The sequence below is a fragment of the Zerene cesonia genome, chromosome 24 (assembly GCF_012273895.1).
Source record: "Zerene cesonia ecotype Mississippi chromosome 24, Zerene_cesonia_1.1, whole genome shotgun sequence".
NCBI lineage: Eukaryota > Metazoa > Arthropoda > Insecta > Lepidoptera > Pieridae > Zerene > Zerene cesonia.
In genome coordinates this window covers 2,845,135-2,858,749 of record NC_052125.1, presented here as the reverse complement: position 1 = coordinate 2,858,749, position 13,615 = coordinate 2,845,135, and the positions used below count along the sequence as shown (strand labels likewise).

General features: G+C 30.7%; 2 protein-coding genes across 2 annotated transcripts in view; both read right to left on the bottom strand.

Annotated features, from left to right (window-relative positions):
• Positions 1-5,950, bottom strand: part of LOC119836361 (unconventional myosin-Va) — a 49,874-nt gene extending 43,924 nt beyond the window's left edge. The window contains exons 1-2 of the mRNA XM_038361666.1: positions 5,750-5,950; positions 2,400-2,522 (exon numbers count right to left, since the gene is read on the bottom strand). Coding sequence (XP_038217594.1) covers positions 2,400-2,522; positions 5,750-5,776 — 150 coding nt within the window. The 5' untranslated portion in view covers positions 5,777-5,950. The remainder of the gene's footprint in view (positions 1-2,399; positions 2,523-5,749) is intronic.
• An 866-nt stretch (positions 5,951-6,816) lies between these two features.
• LOC119836464 (neuropeptide IMFamide) lies at positions 6,817-8,964 on the bottom strand. The gene is made up of 3 exons (XM_038361792.1): positions 8,896-8,964; positions 8,007-8,139; positions 6,817-7,036 (listed from the first exon to the last, which is right to left on the bottom strand). Exons 2-3 carry the CDS (start codon positions 8,137-8,139, stop codon positions 6,945-6,947), a joined length of 225 nt encoding a protein of 74 aa, XP_038217720.1. The 5' UTR covers positions 8,896-8,964; the 3' UTR covers positions 6,817-6,944.
• Between the last annotated feature and the right edge of the window lie 4,651 nt (positions 8,965-13,615).

Below are 13,615 nucleotides of genomic sequence, written 5' to 3'. Positions count from 1 at the left end.
AAAATACTATTGCCTAATATAGAATACTATAGATCTACTAGTCCTTAAGTTATGACAATACGAGTACAGATAAATAAGAAATTTAATATAGCAACATTCATTTATATCTATCAACATTTGACAAAAGAAAAATAGTTTCATAGTTTCATTCCTACTGAACACGCATTACGTTTGCAGGCTTCCTTTTTCGATAATGACGCATTTCTCTGATTGCCCCTTGAAGTCATTTACGCGCGTCGTAATTAACGCCATTTCTTTGCTTTTATTGCGCATGAATCTTTCGATATTACAGCTCTACTCTACAACACATACAGGAAAAACTCACACCTAGATACTTTTCCACCGACAATACCAAGAACAACGTATTTTTTTGTTTATACATCGATATATCCGTAATATATCAACAAACTGCCGTCCCATTCCATACGGCAGGATACAGAACACTCACCGGGTAAAATAGTACACCAGGATATAAGTGATTAACGGCGAAGTTCTGTGGGAAAGACGAACTCCCCCACAGAAGCCGTCCCATACCACATCCAATTTTGACTGATGTCACTTTCGCACTTTCTTGAAAGAATATAATTACTATGAAACATGCATACGACTATCTAAATGAAAACTATACGACTGGCGACACGTGAGCGGTAAGACAGCAATGGAAATTAATCTAATAACTGATTACTTAAGTCTTAACGTATTTAACCCTATTAATATGATTTAAATAAATAAGATCAACAAATGCTTCAAACGGTGTATTGTTTACGAATGATATTGTACAGTGCATTTCGCTGGAAACGAAAATAAGGTCCATAACAATGGTAAGCGCTACCACCGCCCATTAACATTTGGAGGTAAGGTCAATGCAGACCTTACGCCTCTAAAAATGGATTCTGTTAATGCAACGAAATTTACACACTTTTACTAGTGTATCAAGGATAGAAAACAATAATTTCATGAATTTATCTTATAATCCTGATTAGTATCAAAAATCATTCTTTTATCAAATCGTGTGTTTTAACTACATTAACGTTATTTTAAGTGTTTACTAAATTATATTAGAATTATTTTTTACGCACTCGCATCATGCAACCACATATTGTAAGTTGTAACTATAAAAATCGAAGTAATTTGAAAATAATTTTGAGCATTTTTTAAGGCCCTCTGCTGTTTGAAACATGCATTCACGAAGGTCTAAATTATGGCCTAAATAAATAAATACAAGGTATTATTAGATCTTTATTAATATTATAAACGAGAAAATATGTCTCTCTTTTTATATGCGTTTAGATTTGAACAAACCACAATTGAACATATTTTTTTATCTCTAAGTCTCAATATATAAAAGATACTACTCATCCAGACTTATCCCGGTGAAATAAAACATTCCTGGAAATTTCCCCACACACACGCACACAAAACTCACATTTTGTAGCATTATAACTCACTTTTATTTCTTTTAAATCAAAAACGATACGCAACATTTAAATATTTCCCGCTCTAAGACCGTGTTCTACCACAGATTATGAAAAATTAATAAATAGAATATTATTTTAAAGGGATTTAATTACAAACATTCACACCTAAGGCTGAAAAACCACGCTGGTACACCGCAAACGTCTTTGAAATAACCTTGATGAAGGTAAAAAAGTCACAATCGAAGGAACTGATTTCATATCTATAGTTCTATAATAATGATATTTAATTGAACAGTATTTTTTTTTTTTTGTTTATTTGCATGTGCTAATCTCAGGAATTTCTGGACCAATTTCAAGAATTCATTTAGTTGCCGTTGGTTCTGACGTACGTGATTTCCGAATTTTTAGGTTATAAACTTAGTATGTACCACAGGAATAGCAGCCAGGGCGGGCCGCTAGTAGTGTTCCTAGTTAGATTACAGTCGTATGAGGTCGGTGCTAACAAAAAGTGATGTGGTATAGAGGGATATATATCTTAAAGGCGTAATTAATGACTGCAAGAAAATCTATCAGTAAAAATCTCGAAAAATCTTTCTCATACCGCTTAATAGACAAAAGTAAAAAAAAAAACATATTTTTTTAGTTGTTATCTCTTGTCTTTAATTAAATAGGATTAAATCGACTACTTTTTTTATTTTACAAAAAAAAAAAGAAATTTTACCAGATGACACACTGCAGGAAATCACAAATACATATAAAAAGGAAGTAAACAGAAAAACGTCTAAAAACTATATTAATGTAGCATTTTCGGCAGCCCTCTATCAAAAATTGGCGCCAAAAATTACATAATATTTGCATTATTCCATGCCAAACTAACATGGAAATCACCTCATCTGCTTAGTCTTGCGACTAATTACTGGTCATATATAAAAAAAAATATAACTTTATTCCCGCCTTCAACAGCCGTACTGAACCACTTACCTTAATCTGCCGTATTTCATTCGTGTCATCTATCTGCACTAGGAGCACTCCAGAGCGATAATCGTTGGTGACAGTCGCGCCCTCCCACACTTTAATCGGGTGCTCCACCCATACTCGGGCTCCCTGGAACACAAAATATATGTGTAAAGGTAAAAAAAATCTATACTGATGCAAAAGCTGAAGAGTTTGCATTCGATTCAACTCGCTAATCTTAAAAACTCTTGTTCTAAATTGAATAATTATTATTTCTGATATATAAGCTACACAGGTGCCTAGTGTATTTATCAAAGAAGGCTTTAGGTTATATACCCCAACCAAAGGGAACAGAGTTACAATGATAAGTCACTGGCAAATAGCAAGAACAAAAAAAAAATTGTAGAAAAAGCGGTAAAAATATTCCTTTCGAGACCAGACAATGTTGAATGGGTCATCTAGTACGTGTATAAAATTTTAATGTATGTATATTCTAAAATTTTAAATTTAACAAAAACTATGAATGTATATAAATTTGCAAATCAAGTTTTTATATTTGATTTTAGAGGAGCAGAAATAACTGTGTTTATATTAACATCATGAAAAGGATATATCTGCTTTTTATGTATGAGTATGCATACATATAACATTATTAATAAAAACATATTAATACATTTGTAAATAATTATCATTCTTTAGTTGTTCTAATTTTATATCTTAAATTTCAAATTCAAATTCGAATTCAATTTTAATCTACATATATGTACCAAAATTTTTTGATAAATAAATGATTGTTTATTGTTATTGTTTAAATTCAAAATGATTTATTGTGACTCACTCATTCTTACATAATACATAACACATTTAAATTTAGCGTGGTTGTCAATTTGTATTTTTTTATTTCTTCTAATTTGTTGGATTAAGTTTAATTATTTTGCCATTTTAAATTTTTATAGAATATAAGCATTACAGTTAAGGGGTTATTGACACAGGTAATCTGCCTTTTTTATGTTACTATTGTTTATATTTCTAGAGTTCAATTACATTAAAATGATATGTCTTATATCTTAATTAGGTTTCTATGCATATCGTTTTATACTAGAACATCATTTTAAATGTAGATTCTTATTTAACATAATTTCAAAATAACACATACATTTTCAATTTAGAACCTCTGTTTCTTTTTTTAAATATAGGTCAAAAAGTGGTCAACAGTCCTGTTAATTGAAAATGCATGCTAGCCGTTATATTTATAGTTTTTTTATTTATGCGTGATAAAACAAACATATTTTTACTAGCTGACCCGGCAAACGCTGTTCTGCCTTACTCTTATCCTTTAGGGGTATGAAAAATAGATGTTGGCCGATTCTCATAGATAGCGGATACGCACAAAAAATTTCATCAAAATCGGTCAAGCCGTTTCAGAGGAGTTTGGCAACGAAAACTGTGACACGAGAATTTTATATATTAGAAGATTTGTACAGTTCTGAATATATAACAGACACAAAACAATGCTACCTTTCCGAAATTGATTAAAACATTGGAAATCAAGTTTAAGCTGTCTGCATAAATATATGCAGACACATAACACACATGCAAACAATTGCACCATGATATTATATAAGACTTTCCCTATATAATTACAAAAACCTGACTGTTCAGTACATAAGTTATATGGGTACATTTGTCTTGTTAAGTACAGAATCAAAAATGAAATGGTGATGTGAAATCAAATGACTCTCTGAAAGACTATTAAAATTAATTATTATTATATATTAATACACGTTCTTATGTTTCATTCTTTACTACCCTACACTTTAAATCCTTATTTTGTCTTCATTTAAAAACTACATATTTTACACCTCTAAATAGCAAAATATGGACTTTCAAAATAGTCATTGTTGAACTTCCAAATCATGGTTGTTAAAGTGTCTTTTTATAAGCAGTTGTAAAACTTCCATCATCATCAATCTATACTGGTTCACAATACAGGGACACAGACACGAATTTTTGAGTTTGAGTAACATTTCATACAAAATGTCAAGGCATTTTATTTATAATATGTTGTTTTCAAATAAATCTTTAAATTTCATGACATTAAAATGAATATGGTATATTTGAAATTAATGATGATATATCATTCATTCTAAATGATTAACTTACTTACATACATTATAAAAAATAAAAATTGGGATAACAATTTAAATAAATTTGATCTTCAGGTGTTAACATTATGTATTGTAACAAATAGAGAAAAGTAATTTATCTAACTCCAAATTTGAATTCAGTGCAGATTCAGTGAAAAAATGTAAGTAATGTCTCTGAAAATAATTAATGTACAAAAATGCCATGCATCAGAATCAAACAGGCGTCTTAAAATTTTTTGATAAATTTGTTTTTGTCAGTTTGTTAGTATTTATAGAATAAGAGCTGTCATTTGTGGATAGATACAAATAAAGTTATTTATATTTTTCAGGATAAGTTATAATAAAAAATACATGTAAAACAATTGTGCCTCGAAATACTAGTTCAGAAAATTGAGAATTTATCAATCAACAATTTTGCTTGTTGGACAAGAGAGCAATAAGGAAAAGGTCTAAGTGGATTCTAATTAGCATATATTTTTGGAGTTATTTTTTAAGTATTATGTAACATTGAGTTTATATCATTTGTTGTAGGAAAGTATATTAGACAGACATTTTGAACATAGCTTACATACAAGTTATAAAAATCAATTATGATTTCTTTTATTTATAATGACAGTAAAAAAAATATAAATTTTACATAATATGTTTCAATGAGTATCAATAACATTCTAAATTGATACAATAATAATAAACAATCAATAGAAATTAAAAGAAATCCAATGACACAATTTATTTTCAAGCGACTCAAGCTCATGCCACTAAGATTCTAATTGGATTATTTAATAGAAGAACCAGTTTAAAGAAATTACACGAGAATGTAGAGAAACGTGTAATTATCGCTTTTATATTTTAGAACACTATTTAAAAATTTAATACATTAAAATAATAGAAATCATTTAATCATTTTATAATGATAGGGTATAAACAAAAACAACAAGATTGTTAATAAAGAGTAATCATGGCTACTAGCTGATTTCGTTAAGTTTTTTTTAAGGAGATTTTAAACTAATGAATTATTCATAATCATAACATGTTAACAATATGATTTCATACTTTTGATATAGATAGTGAGAGTGATTACATCTTTTACTGTGCCTTATGCATTCTTTTGGATGGAGGTACTTGCGATGTTCTTACTTCATAAGTTCTAAATTCAAATGATTTTTTTTTTTCGTAAACATTTATCAAAACAAAATTTGAACAACGAAGAAAATGAAAAAAATATTTTACCTTCGTGTATAATTCCTTCGTCGTCATTGTGGTTTTTCTTTATTGACAATTATTTTCTGTATAGTTTATTAACTTTCACATTATTTCACCACGAGGTCGGAACTTATTAAATCCATTTTAAAAAATAAGGTAGATTCGAAATTTGCTAATTTTTCGATGTAAATTGCGAAACGTCACTGCGTTGTTGACATCTGTCAAATAATTTTATCAATACTTCAAGAGTCGAACACCTACGCTCTTCCAACAATCGAGGTAAATAGTTATGTCGTAGGAAATACAGCGAAATGTCATCGCGTGAGAATTCTTAGTTTAAGGAAATATAAACTGCTCATAATGCTAAGAAAACGTATTCCTATCGTACACGTAATACATATGAGATTCATATTCTTTCCATCTAATTATTCCCACGATGTTGCTAGATCTATAAAAACTAATTAGGTCAAATGGGGAAGGAGATTGCCGAGATTGCAGAGCATAAAAACAGTCAATGAAAAAACTGCCATCTATCGGAATATTGATATATGATTAAGTTATTTTATTAGAACGTACCTTCACTAGTTCAAGGTTCTTAGGGGGGAGCATATTTATAATAATTCAAGAATTTCTATGAATTAAACCGGTTTCACTAGTAGTAAAACAAGGAACTTGTACTCTGTTTTTGTGTTTTAGAGTACGACGTGTCTTTTAAAATACAATTTACACGTAAACATTGCATTACACATCTACAATACAATTAAGCCAATTGAGAAACCTTCTACTTTTTAATGTCGTTTAAAAAAAGGACGTATAAGATTCTGTATCATGTGATTTAAAATTTGGTAAAAAGCATACATAAATGAAAAATAGAATTGAATAAGTTATAAAAGGCAATAATAACGTTACTTAATGATTTTAGAAATATTCAACCAATTTGTATGAAATGTGATACTGGTATATATAACTCAAATTTACAATCCAAAATCCAATTAATATCGTAATAATACCTAACAACAACTATAATGCCTTAAGGATAACAAGTAAGGCTGGGTTTATTACTTGGATTAAAAGTTTAATTGAATGAAACATGCTTTCAGTCTATAATTCTTTATTTTATCGATAGAACATTACTGAATAAATAACTACAGTCAATAAAGGCGTATCTCCGCTAGATTTCATAATAAAAGCACGTGAACAAAACGATAATTATGTTTCAAGCTTATTTGTTTTCCGGAGATGGGAACCAAGTCTGGCAGGCTTCTGTAGCAATCTCGCAGAGGGCAGTGAATGCTTTTCCTCGGTTGTCGTAATCTACAACAAAGTTAAATTTTGGTACGTTAACACAATTAGATTTCCCTTACATGCTAGGTTAAGGTACAACGTGAACTAGAAAGTTGAATGTACGTATAAATTGACGATAAGTTTGCCTCATTTTTTGTTTAAATAGCTTTTTTGTCAATTATTTATAACAATACGTGCTGTGATATAACGGCAGTCGTCATGTTACGAGTTTTATAGCATTTTTGCTTGTTGCGAGTATGATCACAGAATAATAAGTATAAGTGTATGGTAGAAGAAATTACAATATTGATCTTTTCTTTTTAACACAGAATTTATAGATTTTTTTTGTATGTAACAATTATAAACTAAGGTATGTAATGTCAGATGGAATAATGTATGGATGAGAAAGTCATATAAAATATTATGCTATAATTCACGCTCTGTGAATTTGTGTCGTATGTTAATTCCAAGCCAAGTCAACGAAGACCTACGAATACGAATCAATGCTACCCTCGCATATTTGATACACAAGGCATAGTGATTTACGTAAATTCTTACTTGCTGTCTTATGTTGGTTTTACGTGGACATAACTGTATTATTTACAGTTCGCTGAATAGGACAATATGATGTATATATTCGACGTAGTTGTAGTTTGAAAATAAGTTTTCAGCTCTGAACTTAAAACATACGGTGAATGATTATCAACTTTTCATTAATAGATGGCCAATAAAGAACATGCGTATTACGTGATTTTACGCACATTTTTTCCATTACAATTTACTAGTGATGAATTTCTTTAGCACTGGCCGACCCTGCTTAAAAATAAGTTATCTAAATGCAATACCAAGTAAAGCTTTCCTGTCCACGTTTCACTCGCCGCTACAGTTCTATGCCACCAATTATACCTAGTATCGTCTGAATCAAGTATATTAAATGACTTAAGTCCTAGGTTCTCTGTAAGGATAAAGAAAAAGAATATATTATACTAAAATATCTCACCAGATGGTCCTCTCTTGCCAAACATGATCCCGTTCATTGGTGCATTTTTGTAATTTGCTTCGCTCATTTCGATGAGACAAATTAGAGCTAAAATAACTAGCAAGACAGTGCATTGAACTGTTGATGCGGCCATCTGGAATGAGATTAAATGATTTACAATTGAAATATAACGCAGAAAACAGGATGTCCAAGAAAACAATTATTTTTAACAATTAACGAAACCATCTTCAAATTACCAAACAAATTAAGAAATGGGGCAATATGGGAGGCACCAGCTATCAATTAAAAAGGAATCTTTAGAATCGGTTCGGACATGAAAGATTTAGAACGGTAACAATCCTTTTTTGAAGTTGGCTTCGGCACAAAATAAATTTCTCTTTCACGCAAAAATTACAGAACCGATTGCAATGAAATTCGGTACATAGATAGCTGGACTGGCTTTGTATCCCGATATTTCTACGGGATACAGACTTACGCGGGTGAAACCGCGCAGCTAGTACTGAAATATGTATAGGTACTCAAACCTAAAAATCTTTTTGACTTCCTAAAATATTGGTATACGTAATCGTAATTACTGTAGGTATGAAGTAATTCTGTTTAATGATCCAAATAATCTAAGCTTAAGTGGTGTTTAGTTGCGGATTTAGCGCATGTGATACATTGAGCAGAAAACAAAATATTTTTGGCTCGTTATAATAAACTGTATGTACATTTTTACAAACAACAGTACATTTAATTGAACTTAAAAACAAATTTGAAATTAAGTTTTTACTTTGAAATTAAGTGCTAAAAATTGATAAGTGCATAAAACTGCCAAAAGTCGATGAGAAACGAGATTCAAAACGAAAAGTCAAACAATAAATAAGCGTTTTAAAAGTTATAATTTTACCTTCAAGCTTTTTATGGAAAGGTTTTGTATCTGGTAACACTGAAAGTGCTTTGTCAACTGATGTTGAGAGAGGAATTTCCCGCCGTTTTATACCTTCAAAATGGAACATGGCGGCTGTCCACTCAATTAAAGGATTATTGGATAGTAACCGCATATTCTGTATGATCAACGAAAATCTCCAGGGATTAGATCTCTATTAGTGCATGATGGGATGGATAAATGTTAGACGATGGCATTTGCAATATCGCATCGTATCGAATATGTATAATGAAATAGGTGCATATTTATGTCCTGTGTTAGATTTTGATGAAAACTCAACTGAAACAAACAGGAAATTCGGAAAGCAGTTTATTACAGAGAGAAAGTCATTTTTTACCAATTTTTCATAACCACTACTTGTATCATTAATCTATACTAATATAATAATGAGGAAAAGGTTTTTTTGTTTGTTTGTACCCAGAAGGCTCCAAAACTACTGGTCCGATTTTGAAATTTCTTTTACCAAAAGAAAGCTACATTATTCCCGAGTGCTATAGGACACTTTTTACTCCGGAAATGTTTTAGATATATCGTCAAACGCAGCAACTTTTTTTCTATACAAATATTATAAAGGGGAATTATTTGATTTTATGTTTGTTTGTTTGTAATGGATAAACTCAAAAACTACTGGACCGATCTTAAAAATTTCTTCACCATTAGAAAGCTGCAACTTCGCTGAGGGACATCCTACTAATATTATAAATGCGAAAGTTTGTAAGGATGTGTGTTTGTTTGTTGCTCTTTCACGCAAAAACCGATTGCAATGAAATTTAGTACGTAGACAGCGGGACAACTGGAATAACATATAGGCCAATTTTCACCATGGCCACAAGATCAAGAATAAAATGATATAGTTTAATAAAGTGTTTAATATTGTTTTCAATTTTTGTGCCACTACTTTGTACAAACAAACGGATTTAAAAACAAAATGTTTCAATAAGGTTTTTGTTGCAAACAATACAGTTGACACCATTTTCTAGCATAATCTAGTTAGAGAAAAATTAAGCTGTAATTGAGTTCTTGATGCGATATAAATCGAATTTAAGATTGCTCCTGCAAGTAATTTTTCAAGCAGATATAAATACTGGAGTTGACAGAAACTTGTATCAGATCCATTCCTGGGTTCAACAAAGGAGTTTCTACGTCTTACATCATCTTCTTCATCTAACCAAAAGGTAATATTAAAAATAAAAACAGTTTAAAATAACTAAACAACACGCTTTAATGATAGAAATAAGTTGATCGTATCATTTGCTCTCATACGCATAGTAAATTATTAATTAATCTTTGCGAACGTAATCGGGTTAATAAGATAAACTCATGAAATTAATGTATTGTTACCGATCTTTGATAAGCGCACAAAGTTTCAATGAAAGCTGTTAGTTTAAAGGGAGTTAAAATCAAGCTTAAAGGATTCGGTTACATACAAACATGCAGGTGACGATGAAAAAAGCGTGATACACATGCAGGTAAAGAAAAGCATGATATAAAAGTTTTTATTATATTCGTGTGACATAGGTGACAAGTGTTTTATGTATCGGTACCTTGATACTGATTTGTTAGTCTCAGTTGTAATAAGATAATTACATTGTAGTCGCTTGTTTATATTTTACACGTAAAATAATCAAGCTAATAACATAACGTTAGCGAATAACTATTTTATTATTATTATACTAGCTGCACCCGGCAAACGCTGTTCTGCCTTACTCTTATCGTTTAGTGGTATGAAAAATAGATGTTAGCCGATTCTCAGACCTACCCAATATGCTTACCAAATTTCAGAGGAATCGGTCAAGCCGTTTCGGAGGAGTATAGAGACTAACATTGTGACACGAGAATTTTATATATAAGACTATTAAATTTTAAATAAGAAATTTTCAATTTAAATTTAAAAGATATACTAACCCAAATTGTTTCAGTGATTCTTTTAGAATTCCTATGGATTCTTTATTTCAGCTCTTATACTAATCTTTAAATTATTTAAACTACCCTCAAATGATATAAATTCTTGTATTTCAGCAACATGATGCGTGCTACCGTCCTCATGGCACTTATTTCTATTTTCTGCTTGATCAGCTTCACCGCTGCATCGTACAAGAAACTGCCTTTTAATGGTTCCATTTTCGGCAAAAGAACCGCGTATGTTGGTATGTACTAGATCTGCTTTATTAATTATACATTGTAATAATGTTAATCAGTATAGAAATATAAGTAGCATAAACACTAAATAAGAAAGTCTTCAGTTAGGCTTACATTTTTTTATATGTTTGTATATCTACTAGAGCAGTGGTGGCTCAGTGGTTCAAAATCGATAAGTCCATAGTCATAAGTCGGGGTTCGAGACCGAGCGAGCGTGCAGGAAATAAATTGATTTTTCAATTTATCTGCACATGTGGATTACATCACCACTGCTCCGTTTCCTTCACCGTTTTATGAAGGAAAACATCGTGAGGAAACCGGCATGTCCAAGAATCAAATGTTCGACGACATGTGACATCTGCCAACCCGCACTTGGCCAGCGTGGTGGATTATGGCCTGAACCCTCATAGGAGGCCTGTGTCCCAGCAGTGGGAATATATATGGGCTGATGATGATGATGATGATATTTACTCGTATCATTTTATATTGTCTGTGATATTTAATTGCTACAGTATTTTTCTGTTAAAGAATACTATTATTATATTAATATATTCATTTACAAAGTCGGATTAAATTTTTAATATTTTTCTTATATTTTTAGAATACGACACCAACGAACGCGCTTTATATGCACTCTGCGAAATAGCGTCAGAAACATGCAGAGCGTTGTATCAAACAATGGAAAACAAGTAAATCAAATATAATTAACAATATGCTAAAATATATCTTCATTTATTAATAATGTGATGTATTCAATCTTCATATTTGTCCATTACTCTCTCAAATCTGGAACTGCTCTATGACAATAAAATTGATTTGGAATGTAATGCCTAGTATAATATTATTTTATCTGTGGTAAAGCGATGAAATAAATATTCAAGCAACGTATATCTTGTTTTATTTTATTTACTAATAGATTTAGTTTACATATCTTACTTATTATTATAAACGCAAAAGTAACTCTGGCTGACTCTGTTTCACGGCAAAACCGCTCAATCGAATTGGATGAAATTTGGTACATTGATAGTTTGAAACTTGAGAAAGGATATAGGATAGTTTTTATCCCGAAAACGTCATGGTGAAGGGATTATCACTCGGGGAAAATCCTCAAAACTTTATAAGATATAACTATAGTTTTATGAAATTAAATCAAATCCAAATAAAAATACAACAAATTAAATCAGTTCCGTTAAGATCTATAAAATATAACCTGTGTCGGACGCGATTAACACATTACAAATATACCCAAAATAATAATAAAAATATAGCTTTCGCTGTGTTTGAGGAGTCTGTGTCTTCCCTATACAGTACATAATAATTCAATTTAAGACACAATCCCTACTTCCCTACTATATAATATTATAAATGCGAAAGTAACTCTGTCTGTCTGTCTGTCTGTTACGCTTTCACGCCTAAACCACTGATTCGATTTTGATAAAATTTGGTATGAAGATAGAACTGAACTTGGGAAAGGACATAGGATACTTTTTATCGCGAAAAAAGGGTAGAAAGGGTTGAAAGAGGGGATGAAAGTTTGTATGAAAGTTCGTTATTGTCAAACCGATTTTAATGAAACTTGGTATGAAGATGAAGCTAAACGTGGGAAAGAACAAACCATACTTTTCAAATGCGAAGAAAATAATCCTTACCATGTCGCGCGATATAAGCGAATTCTACGCGGGCGAAGCCGCGGGCGAAAAGCTAGTAAAATATAATTACTGCTACATACGAAATGAAATGAATGAATGAATATGAAATTTAAATTCTATAAAAATTATATGTTATTGTTATTAATAGCACACCAAAAACATTAAATTTAATTCTACCTATTTTATATTTTCTTGGAGACATATTACAATAAAACGCACGTAATCTTTCAATAAATATTTTGTTTTATGTATTTTTTTTAATGATAAATGCCACTACAACTATCATATTATATGTATTATCTGTGATACAGCTATTATTTGTGGATTACAAGAAAACACTTTTTAGAGTACATATACCCAAAGACATAAACCGTAAAACGGGACCCTATTACGGTGTCCGTCTGTCTGCCCGTCCGTCTTATACGGGGCTCTATCTTATGAATCGTGATAGACAGGTTAAATTTCAATGATGTATTTCTGTAGCCGATAGAATAAAATTAATAAAATAAGGAAGAACGATTGGCTTGGTCATACATTAATTGGGTGATTTTTTAAACGTTTCTGTTTATTTAAGCGAAACAGAAACGTTTAGAAAACTCGCAACACTTAAGTGTTTTTCTTATTTCCTTATAATATCATTCTCCACTATATATTTTGTAGTAAATCGAATTTCTCTCCAATTCATAAATTCTATGAAGAAACAAATCTGTTATTTTTATCATAAATCTTAGATAAGATAACATCACTTCAGTCTACAGTGATGCTTTGATAAATCAAAGATTGGTTGGAAGAGATTTAAACAGTTATTACAGATTTAAAATATTGTTGTTTAATGGTTAAGATTTATAATAAAATACACTAGCTGTTTTGAACGTAGTAGACTTTTTATAACA

What these genes read in the sequence shown, in the direction of transcription:
- LOC119836464 (XM_038361792.1), bottom strand. Translation starts at nt 8,139, where the DNA reads ATGGCCGCATCAACAGTTCAATGCACTGTCTTGCTAGTTATTTTAGCT. An exon ending in TGGCAAGAGAGGACCATCTG is followed by an intron (nt 7,037 to 8,006) that starts GTGAGATATTTT and finishes ACTTTGTTGTAG; the next exon opens with ATTACGACAACCGAGGAAAA.